The sequence below is a fragment of the Nerophis ophidion genome, linkage group LG20 (assembly GCF_033978795.1).
Source record: "Nerophis ophidion isolate RoL-2023_Sa linkage group LG20, RoL_Noph_v1.0, whole genome shotgun sequence".
NCBI lineage: Eukaryota > Metazoa > Chordata > Actinopteri > Syngnathiformes > Syngnathidae > Nerophis > Nerophis ophidion.
In genome coordinates this window covers 10,299,246-10,315,430 of record NC_084630.1, presented here as the reverse complement: position 1 = coordinate 10,315,430, position 16,185 = coordinate 10,299,246, and the positions used below count along the sequence as shown (strand labels likewise).

General features: G+C 37.4%; 1 protein-coding gene across 1 annotated transcript; it reads right to left on the bottom strand.

The window, feature by feature from the left end:
* Nucleotides 1–135: 135 nt before the first annotated feature.
* On the bottom strand, nucleotides 136–15,400 carry LOC133538707 (probable pancreatic secretory proteinase inhibitor). The gene is made up of 4 exons (XM_061880421.1): nucleotides 15,271–15,400; nucleotides 15,132–15,160; nucleotides 7,630–7,742; nucleotides 136–326 (listed from the first exon to the last, which is right to left on the bottom strand). The coding sequence occupies exons 1-4, from the start codon at nucleotides 15,320–15,322 to the stop codon at nucleotides 281–283; spliced, it is 240 nt and encodes a 79-aa protein (XP_061736405.1). The 5' UTR covers nucleotides 15,323–15,400; the 3' UTR covers nucleotides 136–280.
* Nucleotides 15,401–16,185: the final 785 nt, after the last annotated feature.

The window sequence follows — 16,185 nt, the reverse complement described above, 5'->3', positions numbered from 1 at the left end:
AGGCCAACAGAGGTATTTAAGTAAGAGGTTACGTAGTCATCTTGTAATGTATAAGCTTCTCCTTCTTTGTGTATTTCTTCAATATTTCTTTGAAGAAAGTTATTTCATAGCATCAAAAAATAAAGGACAGGAAAGTGATTGTTTACCCTTATTATTTTGTACTCATTAGCAGCACAAAGGGTCATTAACGTTTGATGGTGTTCAATGGCATATTTGTTGACTAGAATTATTTTCAAACATTTCCAATGTTGATATCCATCTTGTTTGGCAACTGGAAAGTTCAGCAGCTTTCTTCCTTGGCAACCAGAATGTCCATCTTTGTAGTGCTATGCACAGAGAAAAAAAACATATATACGTAAATATGACTTTCAAAACAAACAATACAAATTAGCCATTAAAATGGTAAATTTGATGAGAAATAGACTGTTAACACGATAATAACGTGTTAACTATGAGTTCCTTTAATGGAGCTTTTTTTTTTTACTTGCAACTAACGCGCATGAGCCCTGACTTCTTTTTTTTTACCTTTGATCCGTTCCGTAGCTTGGGAATTTCTTTGATTGGGATTGATTGATTAATTGAGACTTTTATTACTAGATTGCACAGTACAGTACATATTCCGGACCACTAAATGGTAACACCCGAATAAGATTTTCAACTTGTTTAAGTCGGGCTCCACATTAATCAATTAAGGGGAGATGGGAAAATATAATGGCGTTCAGTTAGCGTTGAGCCACAAGTTTAAAAATAGCGTGCAGATATGCACAAAGAAAGGAGACTGTCACAGTTTTTTGGTGACGAACCCCAAGATGCAGAGATGGAGGCAGGCATGGAATGTGAAAACATGATTTAATTAAATACTTTGACGAAAACCAAACCAAAAGAGTACAAACACAAAGCGCGCACGAGGCGGATAATCAAACAAAAGGAGCTAGCCTGGGAGCTAGAAAATAACGAACAGGAACTTAGCGTGGAAGCTAGCGGGTAGCGAACAGGCAAACAGAAGTCGTACTTGTAAAATGAAAAATAAAACGGAAGCAAGGAACAAAAAAACAGTAAGCTACAAACATCAACTGAATATAGCTTACCGCTACGCTGCAAAGACAAGGTACGACACAACAAGAGCGATAACACATCACAAGAGTGACTAGACGTGACATCGACAAGACAACACAATGATCCAGCAACTGACACAAGACAAAGGAGGTACAAATAGGAGCCGGCTGATTGGCAACAGGTGTGGCCAGATGCCAATCAGCCGCAGCTGAAGGGGAACACAGTACTCAGGGAACAAGACAGGAAGCTGACAAAATAACAGCACTAGACAGGAACTAAGGACAGGAAATACTAAACACACTGAGGAGGAACACAGCACTCAGGGAACAAGACAGGAAGCTGACAAATTAAGAGCACTTGACAGGAGCTAAAAGACAGGAAATACTAAACACAGGAAACAGACAAATGCAGAGGAAAAAACTAAAACATAGACAAACTGTCAGGGGCAAGCCTGACAGAGACATTATGGAAATCCTATATTTAAAGCAGGGGTGCCCATTACGTCGATCGCGAGCTACCAGTCAACCGCGGGGGGTGTGTCAGTCGATCTCCAGCCAGGCTTTTAAAAAAAATAGACCTAAAAATTAGTGATCATCAATCTTCACCAAGACGTCACTTAAATGACATTCACGGTACCGGAGGGTCTTGTGAGATGACGCTGGCTGCTGCAAGATCATTATTATTAAAAATGACCGAGAGGAAGGCGAGAAGCACTTTTTATTTCAACAGACTTCCGTCAAAACTCTAAAGGCCGACTGCACATTTCCTATCTTCACAATAAAAGCCCTGCTTCATGCTGCCTGCGCTAACTAAATACAGAGTCTCGGAAAACTGGCGTGCACAAGCGATCCCTCAGAAAGCTGGCGTGCACATCACTTGTGCACGCCAGCTTTCCGAGACTCTTATTTTGTTAGCGCAGGCAGCATGAAGCAGGGCTTTTATTGTGAAGATATGAAATGTGCAGTCGGCCTTTAGAGTTTTGACGGAAGGGACGGCGCGAAAGTCTGTTGAAATAAAGTGTTTCTCGCCTTCCTCTCATTCATTTTTTTCATAATAATGAACTGGCAGCAGCCAGCGTCATCTCACAAGACCCTCGGGTGCCGTGAATGTCAATCAAGCAAGCTACGGAATTTGCCGCCAATGTTTTTCTTGTAAAGTGTATGGAAGCTGGATGAATTAGATGCCAAAAACCAACCACTTTCATGTGGTATTGTACAGAAAGGACAACTTTTTTTCTCCTCCATTTGAAAATGTGGGCGTTATCATCATTACTGTCCGATTCCAATCAATGCAAGTCATCAGAATCAGGTAATACACCAACTTATATTCTTGTCTTTGTGAAAGAAAGACATCTATATGTGTTACACATGCTTGTATTATCATTAAACACATTTAACTTGTTTACAAAAATGGCTCTTTCATAAATAAATAAATATAAATGATATATATAAATGAGGTAGATCCCCTCGAGTTGGTCAATTGAAAAGTAGCTCGCCTGCAGAAAAAGTGTGGGCACCCCTGATCTATTATCAATACTAAAGATATGCTGGTTTCACTGAAATGTGTTCTGCCTCTAATAAGCAAGGTTCCCTGATTTAAAGCCATCAAAAGCTGTTCTCTCGACAAGACAATTTTAATCTCCGATCGCCGTGAGACGACATCATTGAAGTGAACGCGTGATGGTGAACATTGCCGCTTGCAAAAAAGGTGAACCTTTACTGCCATGCTTGGATTACACATGTGCTCGACCCCTCAATCATTGGTATGTTTTCATCTACAAAACCATTCTGTGTATCACTCCATCTTATCTATCTTGTCTTTTAACAAAAAAACAAGGAAGTCACAATCTGCATTCAATGAATGTTCTTCAATTTGTCTTTTCCAAAGTAAGATCTGAACTGGGCAAGAAAGAATTTAGGTTTTCAGCACCAAAGGCTTGGAATAACCTACAATCCAATATTCAACTTCAAACCATTGTTACTTTGAATGAGTTAAAATATTCTGTGAAAGGATTGCAGTCTATCTTGTCTGTATGCACATGTGTCATATGAGCAAGTTTTAATGTTGTAAATGTGATGTTTTATGCGTTGTTTACTGTTTTTATTGTAACCTTCGCTGCTGCCCTCTTGGCCAGGTCTCCCTTGGAAAAGAGATCTTTGATCTCAATGGGATTTTACCTGGTTAATTAAAGGCTAAATAAAATAAATAAAAAATACAGTTGAGCGCATTGATATCATACACTAACTGCTTTAATAAAATGGAATAAAAGCTGAGCAGAAAAGAAAGACGGTTATATGTCTTGAGTACATTTTTATCCAAGACGTTAACGTCGTCAAAACCTGCTAATTCAACCCTTCTCATACCAAATCCCATAATTCTATCTCCACGGTCTAACTACCATACAAAAAAGTTGTCTTACATTACGATTGTGCTTTGTCAAACATGTTTTTGTAATGTAATCTGTGATATTTTTACCCCCCAAAAATGTATTCTGGTAGACTGAAATAAAGTGTATATTCTTGTATAACCTATTCTGGTGGATAGTCTGCAATTACAGAATGTTAAGCAGGCTTAATATTTAATGTTATTAATAGATAGAGAAGGTAAAACATCGTCACGAAGAGATATGAATACCATTAGCTTGTACAACATGCGATGTACAGAACATCGGAAGCATTTATTCAAGTCGAAACATCGCAGATTACGTCTGGTGAAATTGGTATCTAAATATGGTGTAGCTCCTCTCCTCTGAATGCAAGTGCTCCTACAGCAGGAATAAAATACAAAATCTGGCCAGACACCAATCCACTGCCGGTAATTTTTTTGTATTCTCATTAAAAGATGGTTTATGTCCTTTTTGTGTTGAGCTGTTGAAAAAAGCCTAATGTTACAAAAAAAACATTTAATTAAAGCAAAACTAACTGTCGTAATATGGTAATAAAAACTTGAAAATGATCTGTCGAGCAAACACTAATTATTGACGAAAAGTTTATTTTTTCTGCGATTTCCCTCTTTCCCTGTGGGGTTTTTTGCCTTTTGGTTCGGGACCCTTTGGGACTGTGTGACAAGGGATGGCACTTTAGTGACTTCTGCTGTGCTTTTTTGTGAACTTCTGGATCTGCCACACCAGAATCCGTTTGGCCATGGAGATTAGCTGCTGGGTCTCTGCCACACTAGAGTCCGTTTGAAGAGCCCGGAGGAGATGCGGATTAAGAGACAAGGCTGCCGAGCTGGCACTGAGCGACGGGACGGACAAGCTTCACAGTGTCTTGGCTGAATGAGCAGGTTTTTGACACCTCGGTCTCCTTGGACGCATCCTCGCTCATCCTTGCGTACTGGACACTGGCCGAGAGTTGGTGGGCGGCCAATGGTATAGTTGGCTTTCTTGGTTGCTTTGTTGGGTCTGCTCCTCTCTCTGGCCATGCTCAATCCTCCCCAGCTGATGATGGCGTGGAACAACACAGAGGCCACCAGAGTGTATGTTTTTTTTTGTTTTTTAATTTTGTTTATTCTCTTTTAATGTTGTTTATGTCCTTTGTGTTCTCCGATGTTTCGCTCTTATTATGTGTCACGGCCCAGGCGCATTCCAATGCGCATTCATCTGTGCGCTGCACTGAGCGCACCCCCAAGCGTGCACTTGGGCACGCCTCAGGCGGCTGCAATCAATCTGGAATCTCCACACCTGAAGCTAATGAGACGCAGTGCTTCTTAAACCAGTGCAAACCTGCGTTCCGGGCCAGAACGTAGCTACCTGTAGTGTACACTAAGCCCACACGTCTTTAGCCCTCTATCCATGTGCGTTCTCGCTCTCTGTGTCCCCCCACCTCTGTGCTCATTCTGCGTTGTCCCGTTTCAAGTCCCCGCATTCCCTCTTCGCTCCCCGGATTCCAGTTGTGTGTCTCGTCTCCCCGTATTCCCTCTGGTTCCTTGGCTGCCTCTTTGGATCCCGACCTCCCGCCTGGACACAGACTTTGACGCCTCGCTCCTGCCGTTGACCTCACGCTTTCCCACGAACCTCCGAGCTCTCGCCTTGCCCTTCCTGGACTTCCGCCTCTCACTCAACATGCACCTTCGACAACTCCCGGTAATACTCAGACGCAACACATACTCACGCCATACTTCTTTGGTTTAGTTACACTCCTCGGTTCATATGATATATGTCGTAATATGGTAATAAAAACTTGAAAATGATCTGTCGAGCAAACACAAATTATTGACGAAAAGTTTATTTTTTCTGCGATTTCCCTCTTTCCCTGTGGGGTTTTTTGCCTTTTGGTTCGGGACCCTTTGGGACTGTGTGACAAGGGATGGCACTTTAGTGACTTCTGCTGTGCTTTTTTGTGAACTTCTGGATCTGCCACACCAGAATCCGTTTGGCCATGGAGATTAGCTGCTGGGTCTCTGCCACACTAGAGTCCGTTTGAAGAGCCCGGAGGAAATGCGGATTAAGAGACAAGGCTGCGGAGCTGGCGCTGAGCGCCGGGACGGACAAGCTTCACAGTGTCTTGGCTGTATGAGCAGGTATCGGACACCTCGGTCTTCTTGGACGCATCCTCGCTCATCCTTGCGTACTGGACACCGGGCGGCCAAGGGTGGAGTTGGCTCTCTTGGTTGCTTTGTTGGGTCTGCTCCTGTCTCTGGCCATGCTCAATCCTCCCCAGCTGATGATGGCGTGGAACAACACAGACGCCACCAGAGTGTATGTTTTTTTTTGTTTTTTGTGTTTTAATTTTGTGGCTGTGCGGAGAAGTGGCTGGTTGTATCAGCTCTGCTCTTTTAATGTTGTTTATGTAATTTGTGTTCTACGAAGTTTCGCTCTTATTATGTGTCACGGCCCAGGCGCATTCCATTGCGCATTCATCTGTGCGCTGCACTGAGCCCACCCCCAAGCGTGCACTTGGGCACGCCTCAGGCGGCTGCAATCAATCTGGAATCTGCACACCTGAAGCTAATGAGACGCAGTGCTTCTTAAACCAGTGCAAACCTGCGTTCCGGGCCAGAACGTAGCTACCTGTAGTGTACACTAAGCCCACACGTCTTTAGCCCTCTATCCATGTGCGTTCTCGCTCTCTGTGTCCCCCCACCTCTGTGCTCATTCTGCGTTGTCCCGTGTCAAGTCCCCGCATTCCCTCTTCGCTCCCCGGATTCCAGTTGTGTGTCTCGTCTCCCTGTATTCCCTCTGGTTCCCTGGCTGTCTCTTTGGATCCCGACCTCCCGCCTGGACACAGACTTTGACGCCTCGCTCCTGCCGTTGACCTCACGCTTTCCCACGAACCTCCGAGCTCTCGCCTTGCCCTTCCTGGACTTCCGCCTCTCACTCAACATGCACCTTCGACAACTCCCGGTAATACTCAGACGCAACACATACTCACGCCATACTTCTTTGGTTTAGTTACACTCCTCGGTTCATATGATATATGTTAATAAATCGAGCTAAACAACGTCCTACATCTGTGTGGTATTCTTCCCCCGCTGTATTGTAACATTATGTGTGCTATGGCTATGAGTTTTTTTTCCCCCTTGGCCTCAGTCCGGACCCTCTCTCCAGGGGCCCAGGCTTAGACTGAATTGTTTTTTTCTCATCGCCCCCAAGCGTTTACCTGTTTCTCAATCTTTCACTGCTGGACTCAAGAAAGAGGTTCCGCAGCGTCCGAAGCAGAACCTCCAGGTTCTGTAACAGCTCCTTCACTCAGGCCGTAAGACTCTTGAACGCATCATAATTAAATTATCCCCTCAACTCCCCGAAAAATGGATTAACTGTCTGGAATAAAAAAGACAATATAAACTACATCCATAAACGTGGACGCATGTGAAAAAGTGCAATATATTTATTTGTAAAGTAATCTATTTATTTATATATATTTATTTATTTTATATATATATTTATACATTATTTATATATATTTATTTAATTATATATAAACCTTATTGCTTTTTTTTCTTTTTAATCCTGCACTACTATGAGCTCATGTAACGAAATTTTGTTCTTATCCGTGCTGTAAAGTTCAAATTTGAATGACAATAAAAAGGAAGTGTAAGTCTTTTTTGTAAGGGGCGCTGGAAGTTGGCAGACCCGTCTCCCTGTAATGTTTGTCTGCTCTTGAATGGGATTGTGCGGAAAATCTGAAGGATTATTACAATATTTCTAAATTTAAAATCTGATTCTGATTAATTTTGAGTTAACTATGAACCAACTGCAATTAAGCGCAAATAAATGTTATAATGGTTTGACAGCCCTAATTAAAACTATATTTATTTTTTTCTATCGACTGGAAGCTTGATGCCTAAGTAAATTTACACAATCCTGTGTCATCACGGGTCAACTTTTGTGGGAGATTGCTTTGAGCCAATCGGAACTCAGAATAGAAACAGCTGATTTGCTCTGTTTGACACCAGATATGAACTTTGAACACTTATTCCTAGTAAAAGACTGGTGGAAGTGAGTGACTGTGCAATTTTTGTGTGTGTATATATATATATATATATATATATATATATATATATATATATATATATATATATATATATATATATATATATATATATGTAGGTGAAGGAGCTGTGTGTACTCACAGTCTTTGGACACAAAGGGTACACTCGTTGGCGTATGTGTTTCCATCACTGCCACACACAGGGGCGAGGTTCATGGGACATGCCAAATGGGGACCTGTGTTAGGACACGATGGCTTCGAAGAAGACAAGAAAAACAACATATTTTGCTTCGGTTATCAACGATACAATGATTGACACACTCCTTACTCCCCACTACCGGTACTGTCTTTCAAATTGTGGTATGGAAATGTGTGGAATTAGGATAGGACCTTACCAAACATAGTCCTCTCTAGAGCAGGGGTGCCCACACTTTTTCTGCAGGCGAGCTACTTTTCAATTGAACAACTCGAGGGGATCTACCTCATTTATATATATCATTTATATTGATTTATTTATGAAAGAGACATTTTTGTAAAGAAGTTAAATGTGTTTAATGATAATACAAGCATGTGTAACACATATAGATGTCTTTCTTTCACGAAGACAAGAATATAAGTTGGTGTATTACCTGATTCTGATGACTTGCATTGATTGGAATCAGACAGTAATGATGATAACGCCCACATTTTCAAATGGAGGAGAAAAAAAGTTGTCCTTTCTGTACAATACCACATGAAAGTGGTTGGTTTTTGGCATCTAATTCATCCAGCTTCCATACACTTTACAAGAAAAACATTGGCGGCAAATTCCGTAGCTTGCTTGATTGACATTCACGGCACCCCAGGGTCTTGTGAGATGACGCTGGCTGCTGCCAGTTCATTATTATGTAAAAATGACAGAGAGGAAGGCGAGAAACACTTTTTATTTCAACAGACTTTCGCGCCGTCCCTTCCGTCAAAACTCTAAAGGCCGAATGCACATTTCCTGTCTTCACAATAAAAGCCCTGCTTCATGCTGCCTGCACTAACAAAATAAGAGTCTCGGAAAGCTGGCGTGCACAAGTGATGTGCACGCCAGCTTTCTGAGGGATCGCTTGTGCACGCCAGTTTTCCGAGACTCTGTATTTAGTTAGCGCAGGCAGCATGAAGCATGGCTTTTATTGTGAAGATAGGAAATGTGCGGTCGGCCTTTAGAGTTTTGAAGGAAGGTACGGCGCGAGAGTCTGTTGAAATAAAAAGTGTTTCTCGCCTTCCTCTCGGTCATATTTTCATAATAATGATCTTGCAGCAGCCAGCGTCATCTCACAAGACCCTCCGGTACCGTGAATGTCATTTAAGTGACGTCTTGGTGAAGATTGATGATCACTAATTTTTAGGTCTATTTTTTTTAAAAGCCTGGCTCGAGATCGACTGACACACCCCCCGCGGTCGACTGGTAGCTCGCGATCGACGTAATGGGCACCCCTGCTCTAGAGTAATGTTTTTTATGTCCATTTGTATACATACACTTCCTAAAGGCCTACTGAAACCCACTACTACCCACCACGCAGTCTGATAGTTTATACATCAATGATGAAATATTAACATTGCAACACATGCCAATACGGCCGGTTTAGTTAACTGAATTGCAATTTTAAATTTCCAACGGAGTTTCCTGTTGAAAACGTCGCGGAACGATGACGCGTGACGTCTCGGGTTGTAGCGGACATATTAGCCCAGCACCACACACGGCTAAAAGTAGTCTCTTTTCATCGCATAATTACACAGTAATTTGGACATCTGTGTTGCTGAATCTTTTGCAATTTGTTCAATTAATAATGGAGACTATAAAGAATAATGCTGTTGGTGGATTGCAACTGCCTTTAGCACCGAAACACAGCCAGTGTTTCTTTGTTGGTTGTGAAGCTTTAACACAGAGCGGTCAAGCGAATGAGGTGCTGGACATTTTAGCCTAGCACCATACACGGCTAAACGTCGTCTCTTTTCATCGCATAATTACAGAGTATTTTGGACATCTGTGTTGCTGAATCTTTTGCAATTTTTTCAATTAATAATGGAGAAGTCAAAGTAGAAAGATTGAGGTGGGCAGCTTTTAGCCTTTAGCCACGCAGACACACGGCGTTTCCTTGTTTAGAATTTCCGCAGGTAAAGCTTTACTATGGATCAGAGCGGTCAAGCGAACATGGATCCCGACTACATGTCGAACGGCAGTTTTCGGTGAGAAAATTGTGGAAATAAGTCGCCTCTTACCCTGTCGTGCTGCAGCTTCCGCCGTGACTTCCCTCGGAGACTGGCGTAAACACACCCATACACACCCCTCCAAATATCAGGTACTATTTAACTCACTAAAACACTAGCAACACCATAGAAAAATAAGGGATTTCCCAGAAGTATCCTAGTAAATGTGTCTAAAAACATCTGAATCGCTCCCAATGCAATCGCCTTTATTTTATTTTTTTTTAAACTTTTTTTGTTTTTTATAGTCCGTCACTCTAAATTTCCTCATCCACAAATTTTTCATCCTCGCTCAAATTAATGGGGAAATTGTCGCATTCACGGTCCGAAAAGCTCTTGCTGCTGGAGGCTCACATTATAAACAATGTGAGGATGTGAGGAGCTCTACAACCCGTGACTTTCACGCACACATCGTCTGCTACTTCCGGTACAGGCAAGGCTTTTTTATTACCGACCAAAAGTTGCGAACTTTATCGTGGATGTTCTCTACTAAATCCTTTCAGCAAAAATATGGCAATATCGCGAAATGATCAAGTATGACACATGGAATGGACCTGCTATCCCCGTTTGAATAAGAAAATCTCATTTCAGTAGGCCTTTAAGTCTTTGTCTTATAGATTTTTACACAATGGCTTCATAAGAAAACAAAAAGTCTAAAATTATCATTTAAAATTGTTAGCTACTTCAACATTGTATAAAACGTATAAAATACTACATGGTCTAGCACCAGCCTATCTTGCCGATTGTATTGTACCATATGTCCCGGCGAGAAATCTGCGTTCGAAGAACTCCGGCTTATTAGAGATTCCCAGAGCCCAAAAAAGTCTGCGGGCTATAGAGCATTTTCTATTCAGGCTCCAGTACTCTGGATAGCCCTCCTGGTAACAGAGATGTTACCTCAGTAGAAGCATTTAAATCCATCTTAAAACTCATTTGTAGCCTTTAAATAGACCCCCTTTTTAGACCAGTTGATCTGCCGTTTCTTTTCTTTTCTACAGTAGAAGCATTTAAGTCCCATCTTAAAACTCATTTGTAGCCTGTAAATAGACCCCCCCTTTTTAGACCAGTTGACCTGCCGTTTCTTTTCTTTTCTACAGTAGAAGCATTTAAGTCCCATCTTAAAACTCATTTGTAGCCTTCAAATAGACCCCCTTTTTAGACCAGTTGATCTGCCGTTTCTTTTCTTTTCTACTCTGCCCCCCTTTCCCTTGTGGAAGGGGGTCACAGGTCCGGTGGCCATGGATGAAGTGCTGGCTGTCCAGAGTCGGGACCCGGGGGTGGACCGCTTGCATCGGTTGGGGACATCTCTGCGCTGCTGACCCATCTCCGCTCAGGATGGTCTCCTGCTGGCCCCACTATGGACTGGACCCCCCACTATTATGTTAGATCCACTATGGACTGGACTTTCACAGTTTTGTGCTCGACCCACTCGACGTCCATTGCATCCGGTCTCCCATATTGGAGTTATTTCCAAGTTTTTCTCCAAGTTTTCTCATAGTCATTCACATTGACATCCCACTGGGTTGTGAGTTTTTTCTTGCCATTATGTGGAATCTGAACCGAGGATGTCCTTATGGCTTTTGCAGCCCTTTGAGACACATGTGATTTAGGGCTATATAAATAAACATTGATTGATTGTTGTTAGCCTCAATGCTCGCAAAAAAGCCAGCTGTTTGTTACATACACTCCTTTTAAAAAGATTCAGTATGTTGGCCTAAATATATGTTTCCTAATCATGTTTCTTGCTCATTTTCTGCTTAAAAGATGATTAACAATTGAAAATTGTTAATTAAACAAACCCCATGCTCACTTGCTCTCTGACACTCGTAACTAAGCGGCATTATCTTTTTTAAAGAAGATATTGTATCGGATCACATATTATTTATTTGTACTTATATCATGCAATCAAGCTTCATTCGTACACCACTATTTATACGTAGGCAAGTTGCAACACAAAGTGCTGAGGATAGAGGAAAAAAATGATATAGATTATAATCTAAAATATACCGTATTTTTCTGACTATAAGCCTTATCGGTATATAAGCCACACCCATTACATTTTAGAAGAAAAACATTGTGAAATTAGGTATTTACATGAAAAATTGTAAATGTTTATTTCGATACCTTAATTGTTTCCGAACAGGGCAGTAAAACGGGTGATCAAACAAAACAGAGAAGTCATCGATATGTTTTTTCCATCTTTTATGAGATGAATAAGATTTTCTCCATTTTTCAAAGAAGTTAAATGTGTTTTTCAGGATTCTTCTTCCTTGGACTTTGTAAACACTTCGAGTTTGAGTTACTTATAGTGGATCATTTTAATACATTATTTGATTTTTTTTTTGCACAATCCATTCCATAATTTATTAGACGTTAGCGAATAAAAATCCATAGACTTGCTGCACCTTTGTTTAAGCCGCGGGGTTCAAAGCTATGGGAAAAAAACCCAGCAATTTATAGTTTGGAAAATACGGTATGTAAAAATAAAATATAAATGATAAAACAATAAATAAAAACAGAAAATTGCGAGAACTATAATGGAAAAACAAGAAAAAAACAGAATAAAAAAAACAAGTTTAAAAAAGTTTGAAATGACTAGTAAAATGCCTGTTTAAAAAGGTGTGACTTAAGCATTTTATTATATTTTTTTAAATGATAAAAAAAAAAAAAATTGTGAGAATTATAATGGAATTAAAAGTAAATAACAGAATAAAAAAACTAAGAACTTAACAAAAGTTTGATATGATTAGTAAAATGCCTGTTTAAAAACGTGTGACTTAAATATTTTATTATATTTTCTTAAATGATACGAAAATAAATAAAAACAGAAAATTGTGAGAATTAGAATGGAATAAAAAGAAAATAACGGAATGAAAAAAATTAAGAACTTAGAAAAGTTTTAAATGATTAGTAAAAGGCCTGTTTAAAAATGTATGACTTAAACATTTTATTATATTTTTTTAAATGATACAAAAAATAAATAAAAACAGAAAATTGCGAGAATTATAATGAAATAAAAATAAAATAAAATGATTTAAAAAAATAACAACTTAATAAAAGTTTGAAATGATTAGTAAAATGCCTGTTTAAAAAGGTGCGACTTAAACATTTTTTTGTATTTTTTAAATGATACAAAAATAAATAAAAACAGAAAAATGTGAGAATTATAATGGAATAAAAAGAAAATAACAGAATAAAAAAATTAAGAACTCAAGAAAAGTTTGAAATGATTAGTAAAATGCCTGTTTAAAAAGGTGTGACTTAGACATTTTATTATATATTTTTAAATGATTAAAAATAAAAAATAAACAGAAAATTTTGAGTATTATAATGGAATAAAAAGAAAATAACTAAATTTAAAAAATAAGAACTTAAGAAAAGTTTGAAATGATGAGTAAAATGCCTGTTTAAAAATGTGTGACTTAAACATTTTTTTGTATTTTTTAAATGATACAAAAATAAATAAAAACAGAAAATTGTGAGAATTATAGTGGATTAAAAAGAAAATAAAAAAAATAGAAAAATTCAGAACTTGAGAAAAGTTTGTAATGAAATAAAAAAGAAATTAAATAAAAAGGTGTGACTTAAACATTTTATTATATTTTTAAAAATGATACAAAAATAAATTAAAACAGAAAATTGCGAGAATTATAATGAAATAAAAAGAAAATAAAATAATAATTAAAAAGAGAACTTAAGAAAAGTTCGAAATGATAAGTAAAATGCCTGTTTAAAAAGCTGTGACTTAAACATTTTATTATATTTTTTAAATGATACAAAAATAAATAAAAACAGAAAATTGCGGGTATTATAATGGAATACAAAGAAAATAACAGAATTTAAAAAAAAAAGAACTTAAGAAAAGTTTGAAATGATTAGTAAAATGCCTGTTTAACAAGGTGTGACCCAAAAATTTTATATATTTTTTAAATGATAAGAAAATAAATAAAAACTGAAAATTGCGAGAATTATAATGAAATAAAAAGAAAATAACAGAATTTAAAAAAAAAAGAACTTAAGAAAAGTTTGAAATGATTAGTAAAACGCCTGTTTAACAAGGTGTGACTTAAACATTTTATTATATTTTTTAAATGATACAAAAATAAATAAAAACAGAAAATTGCGGGTATTATAATGGAATACAAAGAAAATAACAGAATTTAAAAAAAAAAGAACTTAAGAAAAGTTTGAAATGATTAGTAAAATGCCTGTTTAACAAGGTGTGACCCAAAAATTGTATATTTTTTTTAAATGATAAGAAAATAAATAAAAACTGAAAATTGCGAGAATTATAATGAAATAAAAAGAAAATAACAGAATTAAAAAAAAAAAAGAACTTAAGAAAAGTTTGAAATGATTAGTAAAATGCCTGTTTAACAAGGTGTGAACTAAAAATTTTATATATTTTTTAAATGATAAGAAAATAAATAAAAACGTAAAATTGCAAGAATTATAATGAAATAAAAAGAAAATAACAGAATTAAAAAAAAAAAAGAACTTAAGAAAAGTTTGAAATGATTAGTAAAATGCCTGTTTAACAAGGTGTGACTTAAACATTTTATTATATTTTTTAAATGATAAAAAAATAAATAAAAACAGAAAATTGCGGGTATTATAATGGAATAAAAAGAAAATAACAGAATTAAAAAAAAAAGAACTTAAGAAAAGTTTGAAATGATTAGTAAAATGCCTGTTTAACAAGGTGTGACTTAAACATTTTATTATATTTTTTAAATGATAAAAAAATAAATAAAAACAGAAAATTGCGGGTATTATAATGGAATACAAAGAAAATAACAGAATTTAAAAAAAAAAAAACTTAAGAAAAGTTTGAAATGATTAGTAAAATGCCTGTTTAACAAGGTGTGACTTAAACATGTTATATTTTTTTTAAATGATAAGAAAATAAATAAAAACGGAAAATTGCGAGAATTATAATGAAATAAAAAGAAAATAACAAAATATAAAAAAAAAAGTTTTGAAATGATTAGTAAAATGCCTGTTTAACAAGGTGTGAACTAAAAATTTTATATATTTTTTAAATGATAAGAAAATAAATAAAAACGGAAAATTGCGAGAATTATAATGAAATAAAAAGAAAATAACAAAATTTAAAAAAAAAGTTTTGAAATGATTAGTAAAATGCTTGTTTAAAAAGGTGGGACCTAAACATTTTGTTATATTTTTTTAAATATCAACAATCCCTGCTCTAGCATGCTGTTCCACAGGTGGAGGCAATAGTGGCCATGACTATATATATATATATATATATATATATATATATATATATATATATATATATATATATATATATGACAATGATTTTATAACTGTATAACATTCTTTAAGCGATACTCTCCCACACAAAAACAGATACAACATGACATTTCATTACAATCCATGAGTCACCTTTCTCAGGAGTCCTGATGTCTTTGTGTCTGTAAAAGCGAAAAAAAAAACAACAAAAAAAAAAACCATGAGTACAGCTTCACAGACAATGTGTTTTTCCTACCCCTAAATTCTGTGGAAAAAAAAAACATTTGTTTACCTGCAGCCAGACAGACGATCAGAAGTCCCAACAGAATAACTTTTGCGGTCATGGTAAAAGTTGTAACTGGACTCTGACTCTGACGTGCTTATACAGGTAACACAATGGGGCGTGCATGGGAACACAGCAGGTGAATGTAAACACACACGCCGTCATAAACATGCGCATAACGAACATGTTATGCAATCATGTTTACACGTCATATTTTAAGCATATTAATATGTGACTGTTTGATCTGATACAGACTGCTTTTACAATGGCCAAAACCAGTGAAATTGCCACGTTGTATAAATGGTGAATAAAAACAGAATACAACAATTTGCAAATCCTTTTCAACCTACCGTATTTCCTTGAATTGCCACCGGGGCGCTAACTAATTTAAAACCTCTTCTCACTCCTGCGCTTACCAGTGGCATGCGGTAAAAGTAAGCATGCGCTAATTATCTTAAAACCTCTACTCACTCCTGCGCTTACCAAAAGCATGCGGTAAAAGTAAGCATGCGCTAATTATTTTAAAACCTCTTCTCACTCCGGCACTTACCAAAGGCATGCAGTAAAGATTTGAGTGTGATGTAAGCTTGGACCTTAAATCCTACTGAATAGCTCTAAATCTTCTTCCCTTTATGCGATTTCAAATTACTGGTATTGAAATCAGCCTCCTTTAGTATGAAAATGACAGGGGAAGTGTCACTTGTGACGTCACGAGTTTGACCAGGCGGTAATACTAAGCAGGCGCTAATTATTTTGCCAAGCGAGTTTGACCCAGCAGTAATTCAAGGCAGGCGCGTACAATACGCCCTGCGGCAATTCAAGGAAATACAGTATATTCAGTTTTTTTAGCAAGTATTAGCTCATTTGGCGTTTGAAGCCTGCAACATGTTTCAAAAAAGCTGGCACAAGTGGCAAAAAAGACGG

Bases quoted from the DNA above. Each gene is read 5' to 3' on its own strand.
- LOC133538707 (XM_061880421.1), bottom strand. From the start codon at position 15,322: ATGACCGCAAAAGTTATTCTGTTGGGACTTCTGATCGTCTGTCTGGCT. The intron at 15,161-15,270 runs GTAAACAAATGT...TCGCTTTTACAG, and splicing joins GATCGTCTGTCTGGCTGCAG to ACACAAAGACATCAGGACTC. The intron at 327-7,629 runs GTGAGTACACAC...CTCTGTGCATAG, and splicing joins ACCCTTTGTGTCCAAAGACT to CACTACAAAGATGGACATTC.